The sequence below is a fragment of the Lepidochelys kempii genome, chromosome 27 (genome assembly GCF_965140265.1).
Source record: "Lepidochelys kempii isolate rLepKem1 chromosome 27, rLepKem1.hap2, whole genome shotgun sequence".
Taxonomy (NCBI): domain Eukaryota; kingdom Metazoa; phylum Chordata; order Testudines; family Cheloniidae; genus Lepidochelys; species Lepidochelys kempii.
The window spans coordinates 16082013-16109532 of record NC_133282.1 but is presented as its reverse complement, the minus strand read 5'-3'; the positions used below and the strand labels follow the sequence as shown (position 1 = coordinate 16109532).

Below are 27520 nucleotides of genomic sequence, written 5' to 3'. Positions count from 1 at the left end.
GAGTGGTTATTCATTCCCATAAGCCTCTCAACCTGGAGAGACGGACACCATTTCCCATGATCCTCTCTTCTAGGGGTGTGTGTGGGATACTTTCCCATGAACCTCAGTGTCTGTGTAGGGGTGACCAGATAGCACGGGTGAAAAATCGGGATGGGAGTGAGGGGTAATAGGTGCCTATATAAGAAAAAGGCCCAAATATCGGGCCTATCCCTATAATATTGGGACATCTGGTCACCCTAGTGTATCTGATCCTCTCTGCCCTGCAGGGGGGATAGACACTTTCCCATGAGCTTCTCTGCCCTGGAGGGGTAAGACACTATTTCCCATGATCCTCTCTGCCCTGGGGGATAGATACTATTTCCCAAGATCCCCTCTGCCCTGGAGGGTAACACACTATTTCCCATGATCCCCTCTGCCTGGGTGGGAGGGTTTGACACTATTTCCCATGATCCCCTCTGCCCTGGAGGGTAATACACTATTTCCCATGATCCCCTCTGCCCTGGAGGGTAACACGCTATTTCCCATGACCCCCTCTGCCCTGGGTGGGGGGTTGACACTATTTCCCATGACCCTCTCTGCCCAGGGTGGGGGGTTGACACTATATCCCATGATCCCCTCTGCCCAGGTGTGGGCTGGACAGACACTATTTCCCATGATCCCCTCTGCCCTGGAAGGTAACACGCTATTTCCCATGACCCCCTCTGCCCTGGGTGGGGGGTTGACACTATTTCCCATGACCCCCTCTGCCCTGGGTGGGGGGTTGACACTATTTCCCATGATCCCCTCTGCCCAGGTGTGGGCTGGACAGACACTATTTCCCATGAGCCCCTCTGCCCTGGACAGTAACACACTATTTCCCATGAACCTCTCTGCCTGGGTTGGGGGGTTGACACTATTTCCCATGATCCCATCTGCCCTGGAGGGTAGCACACTATTTCCCATGATCCCCTCTGCCCGGATGGGGGCTGGACAGACACTATTTCCCATGAGCCCCTCTGCCCTGGAGGGTAACACACTATTTCCCATGATCCTCTCGGCCCGGGTGGGGGCTGGACAGACACTATTTCCCATGAGCCCCTTGGCCCACAGCCGGGAACCTTTGTGCGCGGCCCCAGTTGCCGAGGGGAGGCGGCGGCCCCTTCCGGTGCGGCCGGAAGCGGCCGTCCCATGGTCCGGCGGCGGGATGGCGGCGAAAGGGGCCGCGCTGCTGCTGCTGCTCGGGGCGGCAGCGGCGCCGGGCCCGGTGCGGGGCTCGCAGGGGGATCGGGAGCCCGTGTACCGGGACTGCCTGGCCCAGTGCGAGCGGCGCAACTGCTCGGGGGCCGGCCTGCGGCACTTCCGCTCCCGGCAGCCGCTCTACATGAGCCTGACAGGTACCGAGCCCCGCCCCTCACGTCCCCCCCCACCGCCTGAGCCACGCCCCCCGCGGGAGGAGGGGCTGGCCCCGCCCACTCTCCTCAGCGCCCCTCCCCTTTCGGCGCGCCCCCGACCCCGTGCTGCTCAAGGCCCGTCGCTCTTACTGGCCTGGCAGCAGCGACTCCCCTGGCTCCATTGCTGAGGGGTCCCCCGCCCCCCCCACGCTGTGCCTTGCCCCCCCCCCCCGGGGATCCTTGTCCTCACCCCATAATCCCTCGTCCCCAGCACGTGCGTGCTCTGGCATTCCCGCCCCCCCCCCCCCGCCACAAAAACTCCTGCCATCAGCATCCTCCGCAACCGGTTCTCCCAGAGCCCAGATCTCTCCCTTCCCTGCCTGGAACCTGTTTCCCTCCAACCTCGTGATAAGTCACTTGAGAGGGAGGGAACAGGTTCTGGGCATCCTGACAGAGGTGACACGGGGCGACCGTCAGGCTGACAGTGCAGCTAGTGGGAGCCAAGGTGGGTGAGGTCGTATCTTTTATCGGACCGACTTCCGCGCTTATGTAGAGCGCTTTTCAGGTCTAGGAAAGGTAATCTGAGCGTGGCAGCTAAATACGAGGTGGAGCAGCTTGCTGAGCATAAGGAGTGAACGTGTAAGAGACCCTTCAAGGGGAAGAGGGCCGTCAACGTCTCCGTGGTAGTAGGACAAAGGAGGGTTAGCGGGTTATAGATTATTGTAATGGGCCATAAATCCAGTGTCTTTGTTAAGTCCATGATTTTTAGAGTCTAACAAAATCATGAATTTAAGGTCCTAGGCTTGTCTAGAATTTAAGATCCGAGCTAGTGTGAGGGAAGTAAACTGATCCTGGGGCTGTTCAGAGGAACCAGTTTTCCCCTGTGGGTCTCCTTGCTATGTTTTTAATCCTGTGGGTGGGTTCAGTTGCTTAGTTAAACCAGATGCCTTGGAGGTGCAAAGGTCATGAGAATGATAGATAACATGAGAGAGAGAGAGACAGCACAAGTAGCAGAAGTAAATCAACAACAATCTTTAACATAAGCTGGATCACCTTGGGGAGTGGAGAGGTTTTATGGAACCAATGGGACCATCTAAATCCTTTCGATAGCAGCAATAAAAGTTGTGACCCTCTGATGGCTGTTCCGTTGCCTATTTACTAGGGGTTGGGTGGTTCTCAGCACCGTTCTAGTGGACGGGTGTCCACCTCACACAAACCACCTCCCTATTTGGCCTGCTTGTTGGTAATCTTAGCAGGTGTACTGAGGACTAAATGGGTCGCAGAGACCATGCCTTTCCTATGGAGGTGGTCGCTTCCTGTTCAGACTGAGGTATGTGAGCATAGGGTCTTGCAGTGCTGCCGCCTGCTTGTACCCACTCTGATCATGTCTACACAGCAAAGAAAAATCCTTGGCTGGTCTGTGCTAGCTGACTGGGGCTCGTGGGGCTGTTTCATTGTTGTGTAGACTTCTGGGCTCAGGCTGGAGCCTGAGGCTGAAATGAAACGGCCCCACAGCCCGAGCCCTGTGAACCTGTGTTGGGAGGCACAGGCTGGCCATGGGTTTTTCTTTGCTGAGTAGACATGGCCTCCGTGAACCAATAGAAGGGCCTCGGAATCCGGAACAGTCACCTTTGCCTGTTGGAGATCAGATTCTCAGGTTCCTTGTTTATTTGTGACTGTAACTTACTGCAAGTGCACAAGAATAGCAGTCAGAAAACGCCACCTAGTGCCAATGCCTTCAGAACTTGTCAGTCAGTTGATTTCATTGTACCTTAGCTTAATACATATGCAAAGCAGGAGGTATCAAAGGGGATGTTGACACTACCAAAGGGATAGTCAGATCAACTTGTGCAATAGACACATCGGTGTTGAGCTACATTTCTCGGAGACCTTACTATCCCATCCTCCTTCTGTGACACACCCAGTCTATTGGGGATGCAAGCAACTTGAACTGCTGAAATAAATTCTACATTGCATTGTTGTCTCCTCCTAATAAGTGGCTCCGTCTCTCCTCTTTGTGTCTCTTTCAGGCTGGACCTGCAGAGATGACTGTAAATATGAGTGCATGTGGCTTACAGTGGGGCTTTATGTCCAGGAAGGTTACAGAGTGCCTCAGTTTCATGGCAAGGTGAGCAGTAATTTGGCACTGAACCATTTGTCCTCAGATCATAACTCCTGTGACCTGTGCTGCAGCCATGAGAATGTCTCTATCTTTTTCGGCGAACTACTCGCTGTTGGTTCTTGGATCAACCTTGTGGCAAAATAGAGTCCTGTAATTTCAGGGAACTGCTTGTGCCCTGCTTATGGGCACTTGGTTTCAGTTCACCACCCTACCTGTATCATGAAGTCCAAGAAAAGGATGACTTGCTTGGTACCATTAGTAACCTGCCAGTGCAGGGGGAGGGTGACTTGTTATTTAGAAACTATTCATCTCCTGCAAGTTCTCTTGTCTGTGTTTTTCTCCCCTTGATCTCTGCATGAGAAACAGGATCTTTTTTTGTACAGATGATTGGTACCTAGTGCTGTGGAAAGTAAGGATGGGCTGTGGTTAAGCATGGGAGTCAGTAGACCTAGATTTGAATTGTACCACAGCTTACCACAGACTTTGGGGAAGTCGTATATGGCCAGGTTTTCCAAAGTGCTGTCTAGTTTAGGCTCTTCTGTTTTTTAAGTGCCCACCTTAAGATGCTCAGGTCCTGTTTTTCAGCAGTGCTGGATGTCTGCATCTCCCATTGACTTCAGTTGAAGTGTTGGGCGCTCTGCTTCCTCTGAAAATCAGACCTGCAATTCCTTGGTATGAACCCCTCATGGGACAGCTGTGTAAAATGTAAAGGTGGGGGAATAATATGAACTTAGAGGGGGGTTACGTGGCTAAATTCATTAATGTTTTCCAAGCTCTCTGAGAACCTGGTGTAGAAGGTGAGAGGAAAGGCAAAGTATTCTGAATTATTTATTGTTTTCATATGTGCTTGAAGGCTCCCACTGAGAAGCCTGCTGGGAGCATCCAACACACACACATTTTATGAAGCTTCTAAATAAAAAAAAATCCTTTCAATCCTCAGTTAAAATCTGCCGGCACTTCTGGGTTCACTAGAGAGGCCCGATATGCCATTTTTCTAGCCCATCCTTGATACCAGGAGCCTGTCAGTGTGCTTTGTGGATCCTGTGACCGCTCTGAATGGTGCATCGCTACTGAACCTAGGGGAGCCTGGCATCTTCATAGGGGCTGAAAGAATTTTAAATAAGATCATTTAACCCCCTGTCCCACTCCTGTTTCTGTGCCAAATGCCCCTGATAACCTGGTGAGTGGAAGAGCCTTTAGCATGCATGTCTGGGCTTGACTTAGCTCTGATTTCAGCACTGATCCTGTTTCCATTAGGTGTCCTGAGGAAGGAAGAGGAATGTACAGAGAGACAGGTTTGTCTTGTGGTTCAGGCACTTGGAATGGGACTTAATTCTTGGTGCTGCCACAGACTGCCCTGTATGACCTTGGGCAAGTTGGTCTCTGTTAGGGATGTAAAATGTTAATGGTAGGTGTTCGTCTTGCCAGTTAACCTGCCTGAACCGTTAATCCCTGGGCTGGCGGGCCTCAGCGGCTAGAAAGAGGAAGATGAAAATGACTACGAAAGGAGAGATTTAAAACGTAGCTCAGAGTTGTTCCAAGAACAGAGTGTTTAAAATTTTTTTCACCTGGCGCTCTAGTCTGGCTGTTCCAGCAGGGTAGATGGTTTAACTTCTGCTGCCTACAGCTGGCAGGAAAGAACTGGAAATGTGAATTTGTTTTGTTAACTGTGTTCCTCTTTTCCCTTCCCCTTTTATTTTTGTTTTTTAGTGGCCCTTTTCTCGCTTCCTGTTCTTCCAGGAACCTGCTTCTGCCTTTGCTTCTTTCCTTAATGGACTTGCCAACTTTGTGATGTTGACTAGATACAAAGCATCTGTCCCGCCTTCCTCTCCCATGTACCACACCTGTATCGCCTTTGCCTGGGTAGGTAGCTTGAAAACTCTCCTCATTCCTTTCATTCCTCCTCCCCAACCCCTTTATAGAACTTCCTGTTTTGTTTTGTATTTAGTAGTGACTGTTCATAATAACAGGTTTCAGAGTAGCAGCCATGTTAGTCTGTATTCACAAAAAGAAAAGGAGTACTTGTGGCACCTTAGAGACTAACCAATTTATTTGAGCATAAGCTTTTGTGAAAGCTTATGCTCAAATAAATTTGTTAGTGTCTGAGGTGCCTCAAGTACTCCTTTTCTTTTTGTTTATAATAACTTTCATTTAGAGAGCGCTTTTCATCCCCAAGCGATCTGCAGAAGGGATCACTCAAATGCAGCCAACTCTGGAGTGGCATGCAGGAGCTATCTGAAAGTGCACGGGAAAGAAGGGCATCAGATCTACTGAAACTGAGGAAGTATTTGAGGGAGGAAGAATACAATAGCCCCAGGAGAAGTTTCTCCCTGAAAATGAAAGACTTGTGTAACTTGCAGCTTTCACTTTGAATGGTTTAGATTTTTTTTAGGAAGCACATCCCTGCTAAATGATGGCAAAGATTTCACACACAGTGCCCTTGATCCTGAGATTGACACCATGCAAGTAGCCTGGCCAGGCACTGGGCAAAGGCGCATCCATGTCATGTCCTGTCCTGTCCTGTGCCCGGCTGTCCAAGCAGCTTCTGTGATTCTGGAGCCAGGAACCAGATTTTGGCTCTCCACTTGTAAATACTGGGTGTAACAATTTGTGTCCAAGGAGGAGAGAGTCTGGGGAATGAATGAACTGCACCACAGAGGGCGTGTCTGGAATACCACTTCAAGGGTCTTCTAGAAGCAGGTTCGCTGGATAGAGCTCGGCTCTAGAGACACGTGGTGCACAGAGAATCGTGACTTATCTCTGGGCCTCCCAGTGTGCTGACCACACCCCAGTTATACTGGAGCCTGACCAGGGTCTCAGCTGTAAACAGCTGCCGTTCAGGGCATCCTTGTCATGAAGAGCCTTCTAAAGAGAAATCCTCCACAGCCCTGTTATTAATTTATCCCCAAGGACTAAATGGGAACTGGTGACAGAGATTTAGATCCTATTCATGGGCATTGAAAATATAATTTCCCCATCATTGGGCTAAGGGATGTGAGTGGCTATCGTGCTTGGATTGGTGAATGTTTGTTTGTGGTGGTTTTGCAGTGCTGCACAAGGTGGTTATGTCCATCTCTGCAGTGCAGGACTCAGGACTGCTCAAAGCACTCAGAGTCTGAGGCATCCTGAGGGACCGTTTGATCATCTGACCTCAGACACAGACCATAGAATCTCATCCAGTCACCCCTGTATTGAGCCCAATTACTTGTGCTTGGCTACAGCATCTTCTCCAAAAGAGCGCCCAGGCCTGATTTGAAGCTAGCTAGTTCTAATGGTTAATAACACACTCTGCTTTTTTTTAAAAAAAAGATAGATAAATTGCCCTTTATTATGGGGTCCTGTTATGAGGTAATCTAAGATGGCAACAAACCTAATGTTTTACCGCAAATTCAGAGTTTTTTAAAAAGGTGAGTTGGTGGACTAACAAAAATAATTCCTGCCCAGTGTCTTGCCTACTTGTAGGACAGTGAAAGCAGTGTGCAAACCCCTGTGTACATGCAGTGAGGACAGATAAATGGGGGAGTACACTACTCAGGTTTCCTTTTAACATACAAAGAAACGTGACCTTGCGCCTTGCCCAAAGGGGATTATGAATTCCCCTTGTGTATTGTTCCCAACTGCACATTATGGGGCAGAGTAAAGAACACTGCTCTTGAGTTAGCAATGACTAGCGCTGTGTGTGCGTGGAAGAGAACAGACCCTCTGCTGTCACTGTCTGAGGCTGTGAATTGCCATTTTAATGCAACAGATTAACCTGACTCTGTCTGTATTGTTGAGTTCCAGCCTCCTAGGCTTGCTGCAGGTGCTGTACTGTGTGGGGTTGGATTATCCGGCTGCTCTGTGGCAGTCTAGTGTAGCAGCCCGTTTCTCCCCCAGGGACAATAAGTGTGCTGGTCAGTATTCTGGGTTCTGTTGGAAAACTGCTCTGTTTTAATCCAGCCAGGCCAAATTCTTCTGGGTTTCACCAGTTAAATCACGATGAGCGCCATCCGAATGAATCGAGTTCCTCTGGCTCACACCTGCTACTCGGAGCAGGATGTGCCGTTTTTGTCTGTTGCAAGGTGACTACGCTTCACTGCACCAGCTTTCAGCACCATGCTATTCGATAGTATCAATTTTCGAGTGATTAAACCATGTTTGCTTCCTGGGTTTATTAATTTAGCCTTTGGCTTGGTTTTCCTTCCTCCTTGAAATGTAATTCGTTTCTTACAGCTCCACGGAGGGGTTTTTTTTTCCCCTTTGTTCTTATTCTTCCGTTACCCAGCTGTCATCTACGCCTTAAACGTTTCATCTCCTTCCTTTAAAACTGCTTCGTTTGGCTCCTGCGCAGTATCCCTAGTGACTTTCTTTTGTGAGTTTGCTGGTACCAGGTAGTCAGTCTGTGCCCTGAAGCATGCGATTTGATTTACTCTCAGTGCAACATTACAGATGACATTGATCATAAAGTTGTCCAGCCCTCGTCTTGGCCTTTTAAACCTTGTTACAGTGCTTGTGTTGTCTGGCCCTACGCCTGTGCTTTAGGGAACTGGTCTTAGGAGATGCTGAGTACTGTCAGCTTCCTTGGACTTCGGTACAAGAGCAGGCCCTAGGCAGAGGGGTGGCTGGTATGTGTGTAGAGCAGGCTTGTGTTCAACACAGTGTTTTGTGACTGTCGTGATTCCACTGCTGGATACAGGAAAGGATTCTCCCGTAGGTCTTGTCAGCACTGGGAGTTGGAATGCTAGTAACTATACAATCTGAAATGCGAAGGCCCAAGTTCTTAAAGGTATCCAGAGTTCTCCTCTCAGCCTAACTCCTAGGGGGTCTGCCACCCAGTGCAACTCTCAGCCCAGAGCAAGGCACGCAGTGCATGGGCAGAGCTGGGTGCCTCAGGAAAGGATTTTTTCAGCAGCTGCCTAGCTGGGTGGTGAGTGCGTAAGCTAGCCAGAAGTGAATGCTGAGGAGAGGGAGTTAGGCACTGAAGTGGCTGGCTTGGTGCACGCAGTCTGAGAGATGTGCCTTCCTCTGCTCAGGATCCTCTGCTGTGAACCCTCTCCTGGAGGCAAGGGCTGACCTGGCTAAGGTGCCTAGCAGCCAAAATCCTGTGTCTTTGTTTCCTGTTTCCCTTGACACTTCTCACACTCTTGCTCTACATTTCCCTGTACCCCGGCTGTCTTGTATGGGTGCCCTTCTGCCTCTCCACCGATTGGTGGGCTGTCTCCAGCCCTCCTGATGACAGGTTGGCAGGTAACGGGTGTTCGGTGTGCTCGGAGCATGCCTGCAGGACCAGGCTCTGCTGGTGAAATTGGAGTTCCTCTCCCTAGTCCGAGAACTCTCCCTAGTCCCTAGTCCGAGAACTCTCCCTAGTCCCTAGTCCGAGAACTCTCCCTAGTCCCTAGTCCGAGAACTCTCCCTAGTCCCTAGTCCGAGAACTCTCCCTAGTCCCTAGTCCGAGAACTCTCCCTAGTCCGAGAACCTGCTTCAGGTCAGGGCTTTGCAAATGCCGACTCCTGGAAATGTAGGTGTCTATGCAGCAGCAGAGTGGCAGTTTTGAGAATGTCAGTGGCACCTAAATGGTGGATTTAGACACCGTGTGCCTCTTTAGATGCCTGGGTACCTTCTAAGGATCCGAGCCTAAATGCGGACAAGGACTGTTGTGGGCTTAAGCCATGATGAAGCTTGATGTGGGGTGGCAGTTTATCCCACACCTGCTACTGCGGGGTTCTTGCACCTTCCTCTGCAGGACACAGAGCGAGATGGACCATGTGTCTGACCCACTCTTGTCAATTCAATGTGTTTAACATTGTCTGGGCCAGCTGGGGTTAATCCCAGTGTCCTATCAAGTTAACTATGACTGGCTGACATGCTGTTAAACGTAACAGCATTCGCTGGAGACCAGGACTAAGCTGTGTTTGATACGGGGTAATTAACACATGTTTTAACACTGGGTAGCTTTCTAAGTGCAGACCAGCTCTTAGAGCCGTGTCACCGTGGGAGGTGCAGTGACAGTCATGTGGGGTGGAGAGGGCAGCTGATCCAGGAGTAGCGTTGTCGGAAGTTACACTACAACGTCTTAGCAGAGCCTACAAAGAGGCATTTATGGGAGCTCCACCAAAATCTGGCAACCTTTGGATCTGCTTATCAAAGCACCTGCAATTACCGCTTTAGGGCAGGTGAGGCACTGTTGATAGTGAGCAAAGGCTGTTCATTTGTCTCCAGAGCAGGGGAGGGCAAACTTTTTGGCCCGAGGCCACATCGGGGAATAGAAATTATATGGTGGGCCATGAATGCTCACAAAATTGGGGTTGGGGTGCAGGAGTGGGTGAGGGCTCTGGGGTGGGGCTGGGGATGAGAAGTTTGGGGTGTAGGAGGGTGCTCTGGGCTGGGACTGAGGGGTTCCAAGGATGAGAGGGAGATCAGGGCTGGGGCAGGGGTGCGGGAAGAGGTGCAGGTTATGGCTGGGAATGTGGGCTCTGTGGTAGGGCTGGGATGAGAGGTTTGGTATGCAGGAGGGTGCTCCGGGCTGGGATCGATGGGTTTGGGGAGGGGGATCAGGGCTGGAGCAGGGGGTTGGGGCGTGGGGAGAGGCTCAGGGGTGCAGGCTCTGAGTGACGCTTACCTCAAGTGGCTCCCGGAAGCAGTGGCATGTCCCTTTTCCGGCTCCTACGCGGAGGTGTGGCCAGGCTGCTCTGCATGCTGCCCCATCTGCAAGCACCGCCCCTGCAGCTCCCATTGGAGCACCGGAGGGGGCCATTGGAGCAAGTAGGAGCCGGAGCAGGGCCATGCTGTGGCTTCCGGAGCCATGTGCTGCGGCCCCCGACCCAGTGCCCCAGCCAGAGCACCGGAGTGGGGCCAAGCTGCATGGTCCTGCCCCCAACCCTGCTCCTCAGCGGGAGCTAGCTGGCCGACTTAAAACAGCTTGTGGGCCATAGTTTGCCCACCCCTGCTCCAGAGCATTTCAATAAACAGCTGATTCAAAAAATGTGCACAGCCCCATTAGACACTGCCAATCCTTGCTACAGGCTTCTTTAAATCCGGTTTTCATGGACTCTTGATAATGAGATTGATGGGATGTTTAGTGGAAACGTGATTCACATGAACAATTGGCACTTAGCTAATAGCAGTGGTCGCTTAATCCTCTCCCATCCATCCCATGCCTCGGCTAATGAGGTGATGAAGCATAGCTGCTCTGTAAAGGGAAATCCAAGTCTTGCTTCTCTTTGCAATACACTGGGCCATATCCCTCACTTAGCTAACTCCCCTGACTTCCCTGGAGTTAGGCTGCGGTGCATTTGGCCTGCTGTTAATTTCCATTTCTGTTTCTACTGTTCTACAAATCCTGCTTTTCCTCTTCATCCCTCTCTTTTCCACGTGGAAAGCACTGAGAAGTTTGTGCTCTTCCCCGCCACCTGCTCCCCACGCTACAAGGAACTCCATCTACACTGCAAAAAAGGACCCACGGCAGCAAGTCTCACAGCCTGGGTCTGCAGACTGAGGCTTGTGCTACGGTGCTAAAAATAGCATGTAGGTTTTCCTGCTCAGACTGGAGCTTGGGCTCCAAAACCCACACCCCTCCCTGGGCTTCAGAGCCCGATCTCCAACCCAGGGACTCTAACCTTTGCTTGGATTGTTTCTTTGTGCTTCGTCAGTTTCTGGTTTCTTTAGGTCTGGATGATGACTGATTTCACTCTGGCGATTGAAGCTCCTACCTGCGTCACTTAGGAGCATCTTCTTAATCTAGTAACTGGAGCCACCTCTGGACTCTGTTCCCTCTGTTCTAGATCACTTTATTTAGATAGTATCAATAGTTTGTCTTCCACCACACCCCCACCCGACCAGGCCGAGCTGCTTCAGGTCTATGCTTAATAAAATAACAAAAGCTGGTTACAGTCTCCCGTGTTGAATCTGCACTGTGGCTCGTACACTGAGACTTCCGAAAGAGCGCAAGGGCATTCATTCGGTGTGAGTCCTGTGAACTTCTCAGGTGTGTAGCCCAAGGCTGTTGATTTAATGATCTTATAACCCTGTTTGAAAGAGCTCATTTGCGTGCAGGGATTAAAGAGTTGCAGGAGAGAGAGAGACTGGAAAAAACGGGGGTTAATTGTGCTCCAGGACACGTGGAACTCTCCAGGCACCATGCTGGAGGCACAATGTGGTTTCACCTAAGGATCGCAAAGCTTTCTCCAGGCATTTGATTAAGCTCACAAACATCCCTGAGAAGCAGGTATTATTATTCAGTTCAGCTGCATAAACAGAATTGCAGGAAATGTCGTGTAGGAGCTGTGCCTCAGTTCTGCTTTATTTTTAAATATATACACTGCAGTCGAAAGAAAAAAATACCTCAAAACCATGTATAGAAACAAGCTTTAAAGAAAGTAAAAGAAATTCTCCTAAGTAGTTTAGGAGCTTAGTGCTCTTGTAGGTTTTACCCAGAGATCAGGAGAACATGCCCTCGTCCAACCACGAGGCATGGGCTTGACGCAGGAATTACTGGATGAAGTTCTATGGCCCATGATACGGCAGATCAGACTAGATCAGTGTAGTGGTCCCTTCTGGCCGAGGTATCTATGAAAGTGTTCAGACAGCGCTAGGGTCTTTGGCAATGGCTGGCGATAAAAGACTGTAGGTCAGGTTCGGCCCTCAGTTACTTCTGTGCAATTCTGTTGGCGTCAGTGGTGTTGCAGGGTGCACATGAGAACAGATGACCCATCTGTTAAATGTCCTCTCTGGTTAAATGGTTCCTTGGCTTGTTAAAAATTAAAGGGTTGGTAAAAAGTCTACCCCCAAGTTATCCTTCCGTGCACACTCTCGAATGAATCCCATCTCCTGTGTGTCTCTTAGACTGTAAGCTCTCTGGGGTAGGGGACTGTCTCATACAGAACATCTAACTGTCTGCCTCTCTTAGGTTTCATTAAATGCCTGGTTCTGGTCTACAGTCTTCCATACAAGGGACACTGATGTAACTGAGGTGAGTGTTACCCTGCTGTGGGAGCTTTGTGTGTCTTGACAGTTGAGGATCTGTGATCTACCCTTGCTTCTCAGCCCCCTGAAATCTACAAGGCAAGCCCTGGGTGTCAACGGGGGTGAGGAACACATGGCTATTCTCTAGTTCAGTGTCTGCTGAGATGTGGCTGAGGGAGACCTGCCTTTACCTCCATAATGCCCGAAGATGCCCCTCTGCTGCTGGCGTGAAGTCGGGGGGCTGCAGAAAGGGGGCTGGTGAATCTGTCTGATCTGAAAAATGGGTTCTGTGTAACAAATCTGGGCACCCCCCGAGAGGTGTCAGTGCCCAAACGTACGAAACTGTGACTGTAAAACCACAGACTCCACCGCTTGTCTGTGACACGTGGGCTGCCAGCTGTCTGGGGTCCTGGCCGGCAGTGGGGCTATCGGGTGCTGCGGCCGTACAAATACCCAAAACGGGCAGCCAGTTGTAGCACCTGAAAAGACACTGAATTCGCACGAAGACTAGCTGGCTGCATTTCTTCTTCCACCCACCCCGTTGTGTCCCGTCCGTCTAGGCCCTGATCCAGATAGAAGGGTAAATCTACTCTTACTAGTCTATATTCTCTCAGCATTATGGCCCATTTATATTCACTGTGTGCCAAATCCTAGGAGTACTTACCTGAGCAAACTGTCAGAGGCAGCTGAGTAAGGACGGAGTTAAGTCCCATGGAAACTAGTTTGACATTGTTGCTGCCTTGTGCACAACATATGTTCAAACGACTCTTGAAAAGAAATCGTGGTGAGTTCGATTTCTGGAAATCTCAGCCCTTTAAAACCCTGATCTCCCTGACTCTCATCAGTGTCTGTGCTGTCCTTCCTTGTCTCTCTTTGTTGCAATTCTACCAGGGATCTAACCAGGCCTCTTGTCCCACAGAAAATGGATTACTTCTGCGCTTCCACCGTCATCCTGCACTCCATCTACCTGTGCTGCGTCAGGTGAGCTTTGTACGGTTCCTGTCTCCCTGAGATGATGGGCGTGTCTCTGGCTTCACAGCTACAGAGTTGGCTGGAAGCCCTGCAGCTAGATAAGCTGTAACCTGGTATTTACTTTTCTCCTCCCCTCTTTGTGCTATGAGAACCTGACTGCGGCTTTGTTTAGACAAGGAGCTGGGGAGTGCCACTTTCCCTCACACAGAGGGGAATGTGTCTGAACTTCTGATAAGGGACATCAGCATTGCTGTGTCCTAACATTCAGGAAGTGAAGGAGAGAGACCCATCATAGAATCAAAGGGACCTCAAGAGGTCATCTAGTCCAGTCCCCTGCACTCATGGCTGGACTAAGGATTATCTGGACCATGCCAGAGCTGGCGTGTGCCCATTTTAGGGTTAGCCACTTCAGGAACAGAAGTAGCCACCTGCAAGTGCCAGCGAGGTTTGTATTCTGCTAAAGAGAGCTGCTTGTGTCCCAGGGCTTGGGGCTTCTTATTGCTGTCTGTCAACACAGTCCAAAGCGTTCAGCTGCTCTACAGTTTATGAAGCAAGCACCACTTCTTCTTCTTACCTGGCTGTATCTGGGGCAAGAAGGTGAGCTATCAGATCCATAGTAGTTAAGAGGCAGAAAGACCTCTGAGTTCACTGAATCTTCCCCTGCAAGGGCAGATCTATCCTCTGCCAGGGGGTTGTGTCAGATTCTTAACTGCTTCTATACTTCCAACAGCATAAGGCCAGAAGGAACTTTTAGATCATAGAATATCAGGGTGGGAAGGTACCTCAGGAGGTCATCTAGTCCAACCCCCTGCTCAAAGCAGGACCAATCCCCAACTAAATCATCCCAGCCAAGGCTTTGTCAAGCCTGACCTTAAAAACCTCAAAGGAAGGCGATTCCACCACCTCCCTAGGTAATCCATTCCAGCGCTTCACCACCCTCCTGGTGAAAAAGTTTTTCCTAATATCCACCCTAGACCTCCCCCCCCTGGAACTTGAGACCATCGCTAGATCTGCTATTCTTACCTCCTGTGTGGCACGGGCCACTGAATTCCACCAGCTGCCCTAGACTGAGCCCAACTGTGTGCCATAGGGAGAAAAATGACAATGCCATCGAGGCCCTGGGGCGGGGTGTGGGTTTTGTTTTCTCTCCTTTCTCTGAAGCATCAAGAATGGCCATGCCTGGAGATGGGCACTGGGCGGGCTGGGCCAGGGTTCTGAGGTGACATGGAGCAGTCTCTCTCCCTCTCTCAGGGGCTTCGCTGGCCAGTTCTTGCTCACGTGCTCAGGGTCTAACAGGTCGCCATATGTGGGACTGGGAAGGAATTTTCTCCCACATAAGATTGGCCATGACCTAGGGGCTTTTTCACCTTCCTCTGCAGCACGTGGGGATGGGTCACTTGCCAGGATTATCTGGGGGTATCTCACTTAACCATTTCCATGCCATTGTGGGGGTGCCTTGGGCATTGGTGCACCTCGGTCCCTCCTGTTCTCTGCCTGCAGAACATGATAATCCAGTCTCCTCTGGGCTGTGATACTTGGATCTCATTTGGTGGTTGGGGTTAGCATGCGGGTGCTGGGAGGAGTTGGTGGCGTGTGCTATACAAGAGGTCAGATGGGATGATCTGGGGTCCCTTCTGGCCTTGAAGTCTGTGACTCTCTAGCGGCTGGGAATAGATTAGGTGAGATCTCCTGGGGTGGGAAGTGCGTTGCTGGAGCTGGTGCGAAGCCGCTGATGTGTCCTGCAGGACACGTGTAAGCTGCTGGAGTTCGAGAACTTCTCTGCATTGTTTCGGTTTCCATTGTAGGACCCTGGGTCTGAAACGTCCAGCCTTTGCTAATGCCTTCGGGAGTTTTCTGATCCTCTTCCTGGCCTGCCATGTCTCGTACCTGACGCTCGTGCGCTTTGACTATGGCTACAACATGGCCGCAAACGTGGCGATCGGTAAGGCCCGGGGAAGGCTGGAAGGTGGGGGTGGGGTGGGCGGGTCAGTTTTTTGGTAGCGACTTGGAATGAACATGAGCAATGGAACTGTATACAGTTCACACGCAGCCTGGACTTTGGAGCCACTAGGTGCTCAGTGTCCCCCCATGGGCAGGGTTTGGGAACGTACGGTGGTTGGAGAGAGTCTGTCTGGCTTTGCCGTCTGGAGATGGTGTCTCCTAGCTGTTCCACTGCACCTGTGTGCTGAGGAAAGAGGGGCTGATCCATTCCCTGGGACTCAGGGTGTGTGTTTATATCTGCTCTCTGTAGCACAAGGTGGAGTGGCTGTTTATCTGCTAAATCTAAGGACTGCAGGACTGAAATCACCAGGACAGTCCTGGCTTGATGCTGGTCCGATTTCCCCCTTTGAGTTAATATAAAATGCCATTTTCTGAGTACCATGGCACTGCCCCAGACCCCTGCCTGCTTCAGAAAATTCAGCTGCTTCAAAACCTTGGCCAGAGTTCTTAATGGTCCGAGCCACTGATGGGAGTGAGACTCCTGGCTTTGCCATTGACTTGTCTTGTGGCGTCGGGCTGGTCATTCTCCCCTGGTGCCCCCATTTCCCACTGTCCCCTGCGCGCCGTGTTATCACGAGTCTCCCGTTACTTGGTGTTTTACTTCGAGCCCTGGCTCCTGGTGGTGTGTTTTGTGAGAATCGGCTTTCATCGTTTTTAAAAGGGTAACTTGGCAGCCCTCGTGGCTTTGGAGGAAAGTTTGAAAACGTGACCCTGGGTGTGTCGTAAAGGTTCAGAAAGAGGAAGGCAGCCAGAAGGCAGAATGAGCTGTCGCTGGCTACGAAAGGCTGACGGTGCAGCTGAAGCTTGGGTGCCACGTGGGCACTGTGACCCTGTCTCTTCTAGCCACACTCCGCTTTCTTGCTACATTGGCAGCTGGGAGGCTGGCTGTCCTTATGTCCGTTCTCTGGCATTGCAGGAGCAGCCTTGCACTGAGGCAGGGCCCAGAGTGCATTGCAGCGCACCGCTGGGGCATCTGGTCTGGACGGTGGGGGCATAGGGACAAATTGAGAGGAGCAAAGTGATCAGGATGCTGAGTGGCAGGCAGCTGGTTAACTCCCCAGAGGCTGAAGTGTTCTGGGGAGTGGGGATAGGTGACTATGGCGAGAGGATCGGGGGCGGTGAAGAGGAAGGGGCGTGGCAACATGAAGGCACAGCGGGAAGGTTGGCAGGTGTGGCTGGAGGGGAGCACAGTCCCCCCTGCCTCCCCCAATCCCAATGAGACTGCAGGGATCTGAGAGCTGCCTGCTCTGGGGCTAGCAGGGGAGAGGGGAGCGAACGACGTGGCAGGGGCACATTTAAATGACACTCGCATCGGCTTGTGAGCCGTACTGCGGGCGAGTGAAGCGAGGGCTGAGTCACTTCCAGGGCCCGGTGTCTACAGCCAGGTTCTGGCAGAGGGCGGAAACACCCCCAAAGGGCGAGCTCAGCCTTTGTGGGAGAGGAGGGGAGGCAAGGGTGGTCGGGGCGTTGGCCAGCTCTCGATGGAGCCCAGTCCTGGATAGCGAGATCGGTAAGAGGAACTGAGTGCATGGGGAGGGTCCAGGCGGGAGTGGGGGGGGGTAACTGTGTGGATGTGGAGTAGAGGAGGTGACTCTTCCTCTGCCCTTGTCTGAGCAGTAAACATTCGCCCAGCCCAAAGAGCAAGTCCTGCTTCCTGTGACCCTGAGATCCTCCGCCCTGTACCGCTTGCCTTCCAGGCCTTCTCAACCTCTTCTGGTGGCTGGGCTGGTGCGTCAGGAACCAGCAGCGCCTCCCATATGTGTGGAAGTGCATGGTGGTGGTGCTGCTCCTTCAGGGCCTGGCGCTTCTCGAGCTCCTGGACTTCCCGCCCCTCTTCTGGATCTTCGACGCCCACGCCATCTGGCACATCAGCACCATTCCTGTCAACGTCCTCTTCTACAGGTCAGCCTCGGGTACGCGGTCTCTGGGGGGCTGTTTGGGTGACAGAACTGTGTAATTATTTACCAGGCGACTCCCCCCTTTGAGATCCAGTCCCTGGAATGGCTACAGCAAGAACGCAGACAGCCCGTCAAGAAGCTCTGAAACGTAATCCCCTGTTATGCAGCCAGGCCGCCATATGCTACAGCTCCATCCGATCTCGCCAGCTTGACAGGTTTGGGTTAGACGAAGTCACGCCTGGAAAGGGGTGCTTTTGACTCACTAAAAGACGCTCTCCCTTCAAAGTGAGAACTGTCTCTAGCATTTGGCATCCCAACAAGAAGCAGTTTCATGGTGAGTTCTTCCCAAATGGGAGCATAGTCCGGACAGGCAGATCTTACAACCCACCAACACTGAGAGCAAGGAGGAAGGGAGATCTTGTGGTTAGGCTGCTGGCCTGGGACTCTGGAGACCACAGCCTCCCTGTTTGATCTTGGGCAAGTCACTTACTGTCTCTGTGCCTCAGTTTCCCTACCTGTACATGGGGGTAAGTGCATTAACAAGTCTGAGATGCTCCAGTACTAGGGACGGGGGCCATACAAGTACCTAGACAGTTTGCGGGATCCCTTAGCATGAGGGTAATTCTGCCCCGTTAGTGTCCCACCAGCCTGCATAGCCCAAACCAGTAACCCAGCAGGGAAGCCCCCGGTGCAGAGCCGCCTGTGTCGGCAGTGCAGGAGCAAATGCAGGGCAGGGACTTGGCGCCGGTCATGTTTTCAGATGGAGTAAATGTCATGTGAGCTCATTACAGTTAACAAGCTAACAGGGTGAGAGCGGTTGGAACTAATTACGCGAGTGGTGCCCTTTAGAGAACTGCTTGCTGGCAGCCAGGCCTAGCTACCGCTGCAGACAGGAGCTCAGAGCTTCACTTCTGCCCGAGGATGCTCGTGCTGGGTAGGCCTGTTTGGGGGGGTGGGGGCGGTGTTGTGTCCAGTTGTGCAGGAGTCCCTGTCCCCCCCGCCCCCCCCTTATCTCTCCCTCCCCAGGATCTGCATTTGGACATCACCCACCCAGTGTGTGTGACTGTCCACCCTATCCCACCAAAAGAGAAGACGCATCCCATTCCCAAAGCTCTCTCCCCCTGCCTTCCTGGTCCCCTGACCCGGGTGCCAGCACCCCCAACCTCCTTGCAACTTCTGATCTGAGTGACACGGAGTCAGTGCCAAAATGTATGGTGGATCCAAAGTGCAGGGGATTTAGGTTCAGAGCCATGGCTGGTGTAATGTGGACTTCCAGCTGCTGAGGAGGGGGCCCTCAGTAGTGAACACAAAATGGTGGGTTCAGAGTGCAGCTGCTGGGAGGAGGTGGTGGCCTGGTACGGGTCAGACTGGGTGACCTGGTGTCCCTTCTGCCCGGGCACTGACTCCATATTGCATTGACTGCATATTTCCGACAAAAAAGACCCTTTTCTTTTGGAATTAGCCTGAACTAGCTGCCACTGGAACAGCTTGGGTTCAAATGGGGCAGTTTCTGGCTAGACCCCCTCCCCGCCACACCACGCTGCCTCTAACCCGCTCACGCTGCTCCCATTATCCTTGCAGTTTCCTCTGTGATGACAGCCTGTACCTCTTGAAGGCAAACTCGGACATTCTGAAAATAGACTAAAGCTGTCGGGGGGGCCTGTTGTGTGGAGAGGAGCGATCCCCTTCCTGATGGAAACTGTCACGTGAGACTTTCTGAGCTCCTTTCCCAGCAGCATGCCGGGTCTCAAGGCTCTCGAGAAGCGGTGATGTTGGGCGCTTTCATTGCGTCCCTGTCCATAATATGTGCTGTGCCAAGACCTGCTCTCTGCCTTCTTTGCCTCCTGGGTGCACCCGAATCCTGGGTAAACGTCCCCCTCCACCGGAGCTGAGTTTTGTTTCCTTTTTTTTTTTTGCCTTCAGAAATTTTAATTCTAATCCCATGACTTGTTCCATTAGAACATCAATGATCCATCTCGCCCACGCGCTCCCCCGCACACACTGCAATTAATGCTCTTCTGTGCTACCGGGCAACATGGTGCGTTTCCGTTTCCACTGTTACGAAATCTGTTTGATTCTCAGCTTGCTGAGGGATTTCAGACTAAGTGGGAAATATTGGAGGGCCAACTGGTGACTCGGCAGACTGGAAGATGTCGCGAGTACATGGTGGGGACATCTGGTCATAAAGTTGTATGGCCCACAGGACCTCCAACTCTGCAGTCCGGCACTGCTGAAATGGGTTATTGTTAATATGTGTAAATAAGATGGGTGGGCCAAGGGCATACGCTGCTCTGTACATTGGATTCACTCGTCCTCTGAGACTAGAACGTGCGGGACACCTTCTTCAGCAGTTGTGGGGAGGTGGATCTCCCAGGTTATTGGGCACTTGGGGTGAATGTGGGAGCTCTTTGCTGTGCAGAGGGGATTTTTTTGAAATGGGATACTTGGTGCAATCTTTGAAAATCTCAGTGCAGTGTGAAATGTCAGGCTGACTTATTTTTCCGCTCCTTGACAAACCTGCTCTGATGAATCCTGTGTGCCCTATAGGGGAAAATGCCCCTTTTCTGCAAGGGGAGGGGGCATTAAGGACCCCCAGAGATTCCCTAGTCCCTGCATGCCACTTTAAATCACCCACATGTTGTGGCTAGTGCACCATCCTTTCTGGCTGTTAAGTGCTGAGAAGAGGCTCCCTGCAGGGCTGAGATGAGGACCTCCTGGCTAGAGGTGGGGGGTGACACCCCTGCCCACATTATTCCAGTTGTTGAGGGGAGCAAATGAAAAGAAGAACAGGACCATTCTGCGCATAATGACATTCTGGGCACCCCCTTTGCAATTGCATTAGTCAGTGGCCTGCTGTATGTTACAGGATTAGGGTCTTACTGAGTAAAGTGAAAATCTGAGTGCTCTGGGCTCTGCTTGTAAAAGCAGAGAGACCAGGAATGCGGCAGAAAGCCGAAGGGATCAGCAAGTGCCTTCCTGATTGCCAAAGGAAGTTAATGAAGTAGATGATTGCTCATCGCAAAAGTTATGACTGTTGCTGTACTACCACTAGGTGGCAAGCGTTGCCATTTATATTTCAAACTCTCTCCATCTCCCTGCATGAGGCTTGCAGCCGGCCAGCTGGGCTGGTTCGCATTCGCCCTGGGCTTCGTACAGACAGAAGTGAAAGCAATCCGGCATCGATGTGCCCTGTGCCACCAGAGCGGACTTGGGACGTTGGCTTGGAGAGACCACGAATCTGGGTGTCCTCCATTGTAGTGTGCTGTACGGTCTCCTAGAGAATTCATGCCTTGTGTCTGAATGGGCCCAGCCTGCGTGTGACCCCGTTAGAGACAGCCAGGCCGTTCCTGGTTCTGTTAAAGGCTTGGAGTTATTAGCTCAGACTTCTAAGTTTGCATGGGGCTGCAGTGTTTGATTTGGGGGAGTGTGTGTGTGTGTGGGGGGGCTTGTTTGCAAAATTAGATTTAGGTCCATGGTTAAGATAAAGTCCAGGTGTGTGATTTGGGGGTGGGGTGGGAGGGTTCGCACTCCAGTTGGGAAGTGGATGCAGCCTCGGGTAACCTCCATGGCTGGGCTTGGCTGCCCACCTAACGCACAGATGTGACGTGAGAGAAGAGGGTAATATACAAGCTCTTCCAAACAAGGGACAGGAAGCCAAGAACTCACCAGGGACCTGAGCTACAATGAGTCTGGGGAACTTGGTCCCTTTGCTTTGCGGGGTCAGTGCTGCTTGCTCATCAGTAAGGACCTGAGTGGTTCCATTGACTTAGCTAGGACTGCCTAAGGCTCTGATCCAAAGCCCTTTGCAGTCGGTGGACAGGAGGTCACGCATCCGTGCTTAGTGGACTGGGCTGTACAGAAGTCTGCAAGGACGATGGCCTGGAGAACATGAGCCAAGCTGGGAAGACCTGGCAAGGGGCTACCTAGAAGACTTGTATTTATGTTGACCGCAGTTAGCACAATAGCTTGTGTTCAGTGGAAATTAGAGACTATGGCAGCATGGTGATAACCCCAGAGAACTGTTAGTGGTGGCTAACTTTGTGTGTGCGTGCGTGCATCCAGATGTAATTGACTACATACCATTATGTTTGCCCCTGCTTAGGGGCAGGTGTCTGTCAGTTTGTATCTCTGTCACTGCTTTGTCTTATTGTTCAAAAACCAGACTGTTGAACTTAAGTTGCCTGTAACATCCTTGTCCTGGTGATGAGAAAATCTTCTACAGCCCATATGTTTGTCCCAGCCTTACATATGTGTCTCTCTCTCTTCTCTTCTGCCTCCCCCTTGTTTAACCTGCCTGTTTTCTTCCCAGAGAAACCACCCAATGCCCTGGCTCTCCTCCAATTCCAGAGCTTGTAAACTCCACCGCTGCCCAGCTGCACTGAGCTGCTTAATGCAAAGAGTGACTTCTGCATGTTCCCCAGACATCTGTGGAAAGATCAGTCCAGACAAGCCACCTTGAAAGCTTTGGGAAAATTAAAAGTAGAGGCCAGCACAATCCTGGTCCTTATCGCTTATTAGCCCCTGCTCTGAATTCCAAACACTCTTTAACCTGGTATCCTCCATTCATCTTGCTTTACAGAGATCCTAGACTAGCCATACCCCTGGTGCAGGAGCCCGTAACTTTGCAGAGCCATATCCAGAATGAGCAAACGGAGATGTTGTATGACTCCCGCAGCACTTTGTCGTCTGGCTAGCGGAGAATGCCCTGTCCAGCTAGCTCCTAGGGCAGGGAAATCTCAAGGTAAACAAGTAGAATCCTCTTCCTGCCGGATGAGAGCCGTCTGTGGAGGGGTGCAGTACCCGCTGCACAGGAAGGGCCATTCCTACGCAGGTGGATCTGAGCAGCCAGGGCCAGGCTCTCCATCGGATCGGCGCTGAAAGTGCTAGGCAGGCCAGCTTTCAAGTCAGGCCCTGGAATTTCATGTTGGAAGTGGCGTGATTAGAGACCGTGCACAACTCTTGTTGGGGGGCAGGGTACAATTTAAAGATTTGGAGGGGCGGGGCGCACCTGCCTCACACGTGTCCTCTGTGCTGAAGAGCAGCAGCAGAGCCAGGAGGGCCAGGGCAGCGGCAAGCGAGCACCTCAGGGAGCATCTCATGACAGCTGGTCTCCACTGGCAGGGGCTGGCTCCTGCGGGGGTCACCGGTCAGCCCCGGGCTCCTTTGGGGGGAGGCAAGAACACATCGGGCAATCTTGGAGCTGTGCCGCCCACCCTGCCTGGGGAGCACCCAGCCATGCAGAGGTGGCCAGGCTCGGGGAGCAGAGGAACCAGGCAGCCAGCCAGCGCTCCGGCTCCCACAGCCCAGAGAGCCAGGGACCCAAGCAGGCTGGGCAGCTTCCCACCAGCTTCCAATCCTCTGGCTCCTGGCAGGAGGCGATGGTTTCCAAATGGTGGGCTCCACGGTTTGAAAACCTGAGTGCTAAATGGAGGGCAGACACCGGGGGGGCTCACGTGTCCCCCTGCATTGCCTCTGCACTTGATGTGCACTGATCATGAGCAGTGAGAGGGGGCGAGTGGAGCTGATGGGATGGCAGCTGGCACCGGGTGGCTGGAACTGGCTGAAGCTTTTCCCGCATTCAGTGCATTGTAGTGGGGTCCTTCTCTGGCTGAGCCCGGCTGGGCAGTGACATGTCTGACTCGCTGGGACCTCTCTTGCAGCCAGTGGATTTACCTGGTCTCTTCCCTGGAGGGATTCTGTCCCTGAGGACTCGGGGTATCTTCCTGGCAGTGGCCCATGTGGTTCCACAATGCCAGGCCCTCCTCTCGCTCGTCTCCAGTCGCAGTCCCACCCTTTGGCATGCAGTGGTCCAGAGCTGTGGAGTGTCCAGAGCTGTGTCCAGCCCAGGGGTCTGCCAAAATAAACCAGAGAGCAGGGTTGAAGTTGAAGCCTGAGCAATTTAGTTTCGAGGGGCCCCCTGTGGCATCAGGCACTGGGCCATGCCGTGCTTGCTACCCCCTAATGCTGGCCCTAGCTTTTAATCCACTGGATATGCAGTTGTGGCCCAGGTGGGCCATGAAATTTTTAAAGCATGTTGGGGGGTGCTCAGAAAGAGAGATTGAGAACTCCTGGTCCAGAGAATGGCTCCTTCACCTTGGTAGAACCTCCTGCCTTCCTTATGCTGGGGCTGCAATAGGCCAGCTGGGCTCGCTTGCCAAGGTCGGCACCAACTGGCATATCTGCTGCTTCCTAGGTCGCTGGTGGGCATTGGCCTGTTACTGAAAGGAGTCGCGATAGGCCTCGGTACCATCCTCTTCTGATAGTGCTGGGACGTGGCTGGGCTTTCCCAGGTGGGGGTGGGGCTGATGCCAGCATTCCCTCCTGGCACGGGGCCTCCTGACACTCCAGCCCCTGCTCTGTCCCCTGAGACTGGCCTAGCAGGACTTCCCTTGCTTCCCCCACTTCCTGAAGAGCCAGCGTCCCTTCTTCCCACTTGCTCCAGGGCTTGGCACCTGCTCTGCAGGCCCAAGGCTCTGACCTCACCTTTCCATCCAGCAGCCATCCCAGGGCTTTGCCTTATTCCAGCCTGGTCTCCTGTAGTCACTGTGCTCCGAGTCTCGGGGGAAGCATCTCTGGAAAAAAAATGCCCTGTCTCTGGTTTTAAACCTTAGTTTTCCTCACTCACTGTGTGTGCACGTGTGCTGGAGCAGATAGTTTTCGGGCCAGTTTAAAAACTTCTATTGCACTGGGAGGCCTTGATCCATGAGCCCCTCCCTCCCCGTGGCTTTCCACCAGAGTGCTGTACCAGAGCAAGGAGGAGGCATTTGGTGTGAAGCTGTAGTTAGCAGGGTTGTAATGGAGGCTTCTCCTGGAAATTCTTGCCAAGAACAGACTGGCTGTGTGGGCAGTGGTATACAACAGGTGATCGTACAGTGAAAGCAGGTGAAGTTTCTTGTGTGTGTGTGTGTGAGAGAGAGAGAAATGATTGACCCCGGCCGCAAAAGCAGCTTGTGGCCTCTGAGCGCTCTGTGCCAACTTCTTACTGAAACGTCCCAGTGGGTAATTTTAGAAGTAGAAAACAAACAGCACATCCTCCCCAGATAGCTTCCAGCCAACGCAGCACATTGTGTGCTCGCTCGCTGGCCTTTCACCCTCGTAGCTATCACCGGAGCCTGGCATTTGTTTTTCACATGGAAAGTGACCGGACATTCTACTGGCATCGCCCCTGCCAGCCACTTCAGCTGGGCTTGGTAACAGAATTTCCTGAAGGTGACCGGAAAGTGCGGTTGGTGGGAGCAGCTGCTTTGCTGCGGGGGAAAGGGGGAGAGCATAAATTTGTGAGTTTCTTTTTCCTCCTCCGTTTCCGAGGATATTTCCTTCTCTGGTTATACAGGTGATGGGTTGGGATAATCTGTATATATCATGGTAATAAGGGAATGGGGGCAGATTTTTTATCACTGTACAGCCCACACACCTGTCGTGTGGGGAGGTGACTGTGACTAACGTGTATTCTGTTGCTGTTTCACTTCTTAAATCAGCTCTTTGGAGCGTGATCAGTTCATTGTATTAGACTTGGGTCAAGTCGGCGATTATTGCAAACGGCGCAAATGAACCTTTGTCTTTGTTGTTGTCCTGGTTTCTCTGAGAATAAAATTGTAATTAATCTAATAATCTCCACCCCTTTCATCTGTTGGTTTTTTGCCCCCAAATCTCCACCTAAAAGAAAAACCATTTGGAGTTGCCAGAAATATTCATAATAACCACTCTTTAATCCCCTCTCTGCCTCAAATCCTGAATTAAGTGGAGTGCTGTCATGTGGCCAGCTGGGGGGCAGGTTTGGGAGGGTCATGGCCAGGAAGCAGCTACCTCCATCCAGGGATCAGGTCCAGGAGTTACTGGGTTGGGGTGGAGGGAGAATTGACTGGAAGGAGTGAGGGTGAGATGGGAACTGGAGTGGGGTTGGTGATGCCAGCTCTCGGACCTCCTGTGGTTAGTAATGGACAGACTCCCTTCCACTGCAATTGGGAGCAGGGTTGGGCTTCCTACCAGGAACCCTGATTAGAGCAGGATCCCAGCCACTCTCCTGGCCCCCATCCTCTAAACCGCGTGGCCAGGGGCCAGCCAGGAGACCTGGAGCTGCAGTCACATTCGGCTTACGCTCTTGGGATAAAGCTCGGGCCAGATTGCCGGCCTTTCCAGGGTTTGGATTGGATGGCGTGGTTATGACATTCTTTAGACAAGGCAGAAAACCGTACGATCAAATCAGAAACTCAAAGGCCGGAGGACTCTGAACTATGCTTTCCGGGGCTGAGGCTGACATGATGTAAGGGAGCACCTGGCAGTCAGGCCCTGGGGAAACTTCTGTGCTTAAGGATGCAACAGCTCTAAATCAAACTAGTTGCTTTATTTAATGCAGCTTGTGCGCTTTGCCCCAAATCCCTCTCTAGGGACAGGAACGGGGAATGCGGGGTGGGGGCTGTAACTGGGCACAGCAATGACGCAGCCAGACCTATCTCCTGCCTCCCAGCAGCAGCTGAAGGTGGGGAAGGGAAAGGAATTTCCACCTAACCTCCCTGGTGATCAGTTAGTCCCGTGACCAGGGCCCGCTGTCCTGTCCCCTGTGGTTACCCGCCATGCTGAGGGGTGCAATGTCAGTATTCTGGCTAGTAAGGTAACACTCACTGGCCTCGCGCGAGCCGAAATCCCTCTGAGCTCATTGGCCCGCCGCTGGGGCGGGGATTGGATTTAAAGACTGGATGCTCTTTTGAAGCCTTGAATTCCTTCGCCATGCCCAACTGTAAGAACTAACCCCCGAGTAGAATGAGGCCAGCCCGGTGCCATTGTGACCCAGTGGCTAAAGAAGCGGTGATGTCATTACCAACGCGGCTGTTTTTACGGTACGATCCAAGGCAGGTATTTGCGCAAGGTGAAGAAGGAGCACGAGCTGACAGGAAACGGTAAAGAGACAGCCTGTAAGACTGACTTCCAATGGTGCGGCGGAGCTGCCCCATCCATTTTCCGTGACCTTGTGCGGGCACAGTGTCAGGCCTCTGAAAGACGCTGTGTCTTTACGCCACCTCACGTCTGACCAATGCGACCTGCAGGTCCTGCGTCTGCTGCTGCAGCCCCGAGAGGAAGGCTAAGGGTGGTGCTCTGCCCTCAATTAAGCACCATAAAATCCCACCCTTGGCTTCCAGGCAATTTTTTTGCAGAGAGAGTTAACTAGAGAGGGTCCCTGTAGGGTTACTGGGCCCCGCATCTTGGGGAAAGCCCTTTGTTTTGTTTTTTTCCAAAACATTTCTTTAAAGGGTTAGTTCCAAATTAAACATCCTGTATTTATTAAAGTTGTCAGCTGAACTATTAACCACTTTGGGATTACTTAAATCGAGACATGCATCTGCTTTGTGGGCTGTTTGTTTAACATTTACGCTTCCCCAACTCCGAGTGAATCTAGACAGCCCCGTTTGCCTTTACTTTATAGCTTTTATTTTCAATGGATTCTCATGCAGTAAAACAAAGGCACAGTGTATCACTCTCTGAGAACAGCATGGAACATGTCTATAGCCACAAAATAAATGTCTAGGTAAAGTGCCATGGCAATCATGAAAACATCTCATCCGTGGTAGCTTCTCTGAAATGTACTTTAAACATACAGTAAAAATCTAACTGTTGGGCCTAAATTATCTGAGGTTCTCACTAAAGTCTTCAGCGGATGGGTTTGGTACCAAAACTAAGTTGCACTAATTCTGAAGTTGGAATCCTGCTGAAATTCTGCCTAGTTTTGTATTCTCCCTGTACAATGAAATTCCAGTATGGGTAATTTATATTCTGCCTACCTCCTACTCCCCTTTCACTTTCAGATGGAGTGGGAGGCGGTTTTTCATTACCTGTTCTAAACTCTTGTGGAATGTTACTGTCTGCCCTTTAGCAGGTGCTGCGTTCTGCCCCAGAGGTGGCTGCAAGTCATGGAAAACTATGTGGAGAGGGAGAAACCAGTGCATTGAGTGCAGGATCAGGAACTGGGAAGTGGCTGAGTTCTAGTCCCAGCTCTCGCTCTCTAACTAGCCCCTACTTAGTTTCTGTGACTCAGTTACCCTGTTTATAAAACAAGGGTGGTAAGGCAGATCTGCTTCACAGGCTGGGTGGCAGATTAACTGAATGATGTAAGCACTTTGAACACCCCCCCCCCCGCAAAGTGCTGTATAAGCACCCAGAGCTGATCAGGGGGCTCTCGAAATGCATGCCCCGAGTAGGATTTCACTCTGTACGGCACAAGG

At 51.9% G+C, this 27520-nt stretch overlaps 1 protein-coding gene across 10 annotated transcripts; it reads left to right on the top strand.

Annotated features, from left to right (window-relative positions):
• The first annotated feature begins 1124 nt into the window (after positions 1–1124).
• On the top strand, positions 1125–24914 carry PGAP3 (post-GPI attachment to proteins phospholipase 3). Of its 10 annotated transcripts, XR_012156340.1 has the most exons (9): positions 1134–1373; positions 3401–3498; positions 5203–5355; positions 12377–12439; positions 13352–13413; positions 15210–15346; positions 17103–17307; positions 17471–17637; positions 18885–24914. XR_012156340.1 is itself a non-coding variant. In XM_073325606.1 (8 exons), exons 1-8 carry the CDS (start codon positions 1184–1186, stop codon positions 18946–18948), a joined length of 972 nt encoding a protein of 323 aa, XP_073181707.1. In that variant the 5' UTR covers positions 1125–1183; the 3' UTR covers positions 18949–24914. The 10 variants fall into 10 exon arrangements, 9 of the variants coding, with proteins under 9 accessions (XP_073181707.1, XP_073181709.1, XP_073181708.1 ...); XM_073325606.1 differs by lacking the exon at positions 17471–17637 and having other exon boundaries at positions 1125–1373; XM_073325608.1 differs by lacking the exon at positions 17471–17637 and having other exon boundaries at positions 17103–17318.
• Positions 24915–27520: the final 2606 nt, after the last annotated feature.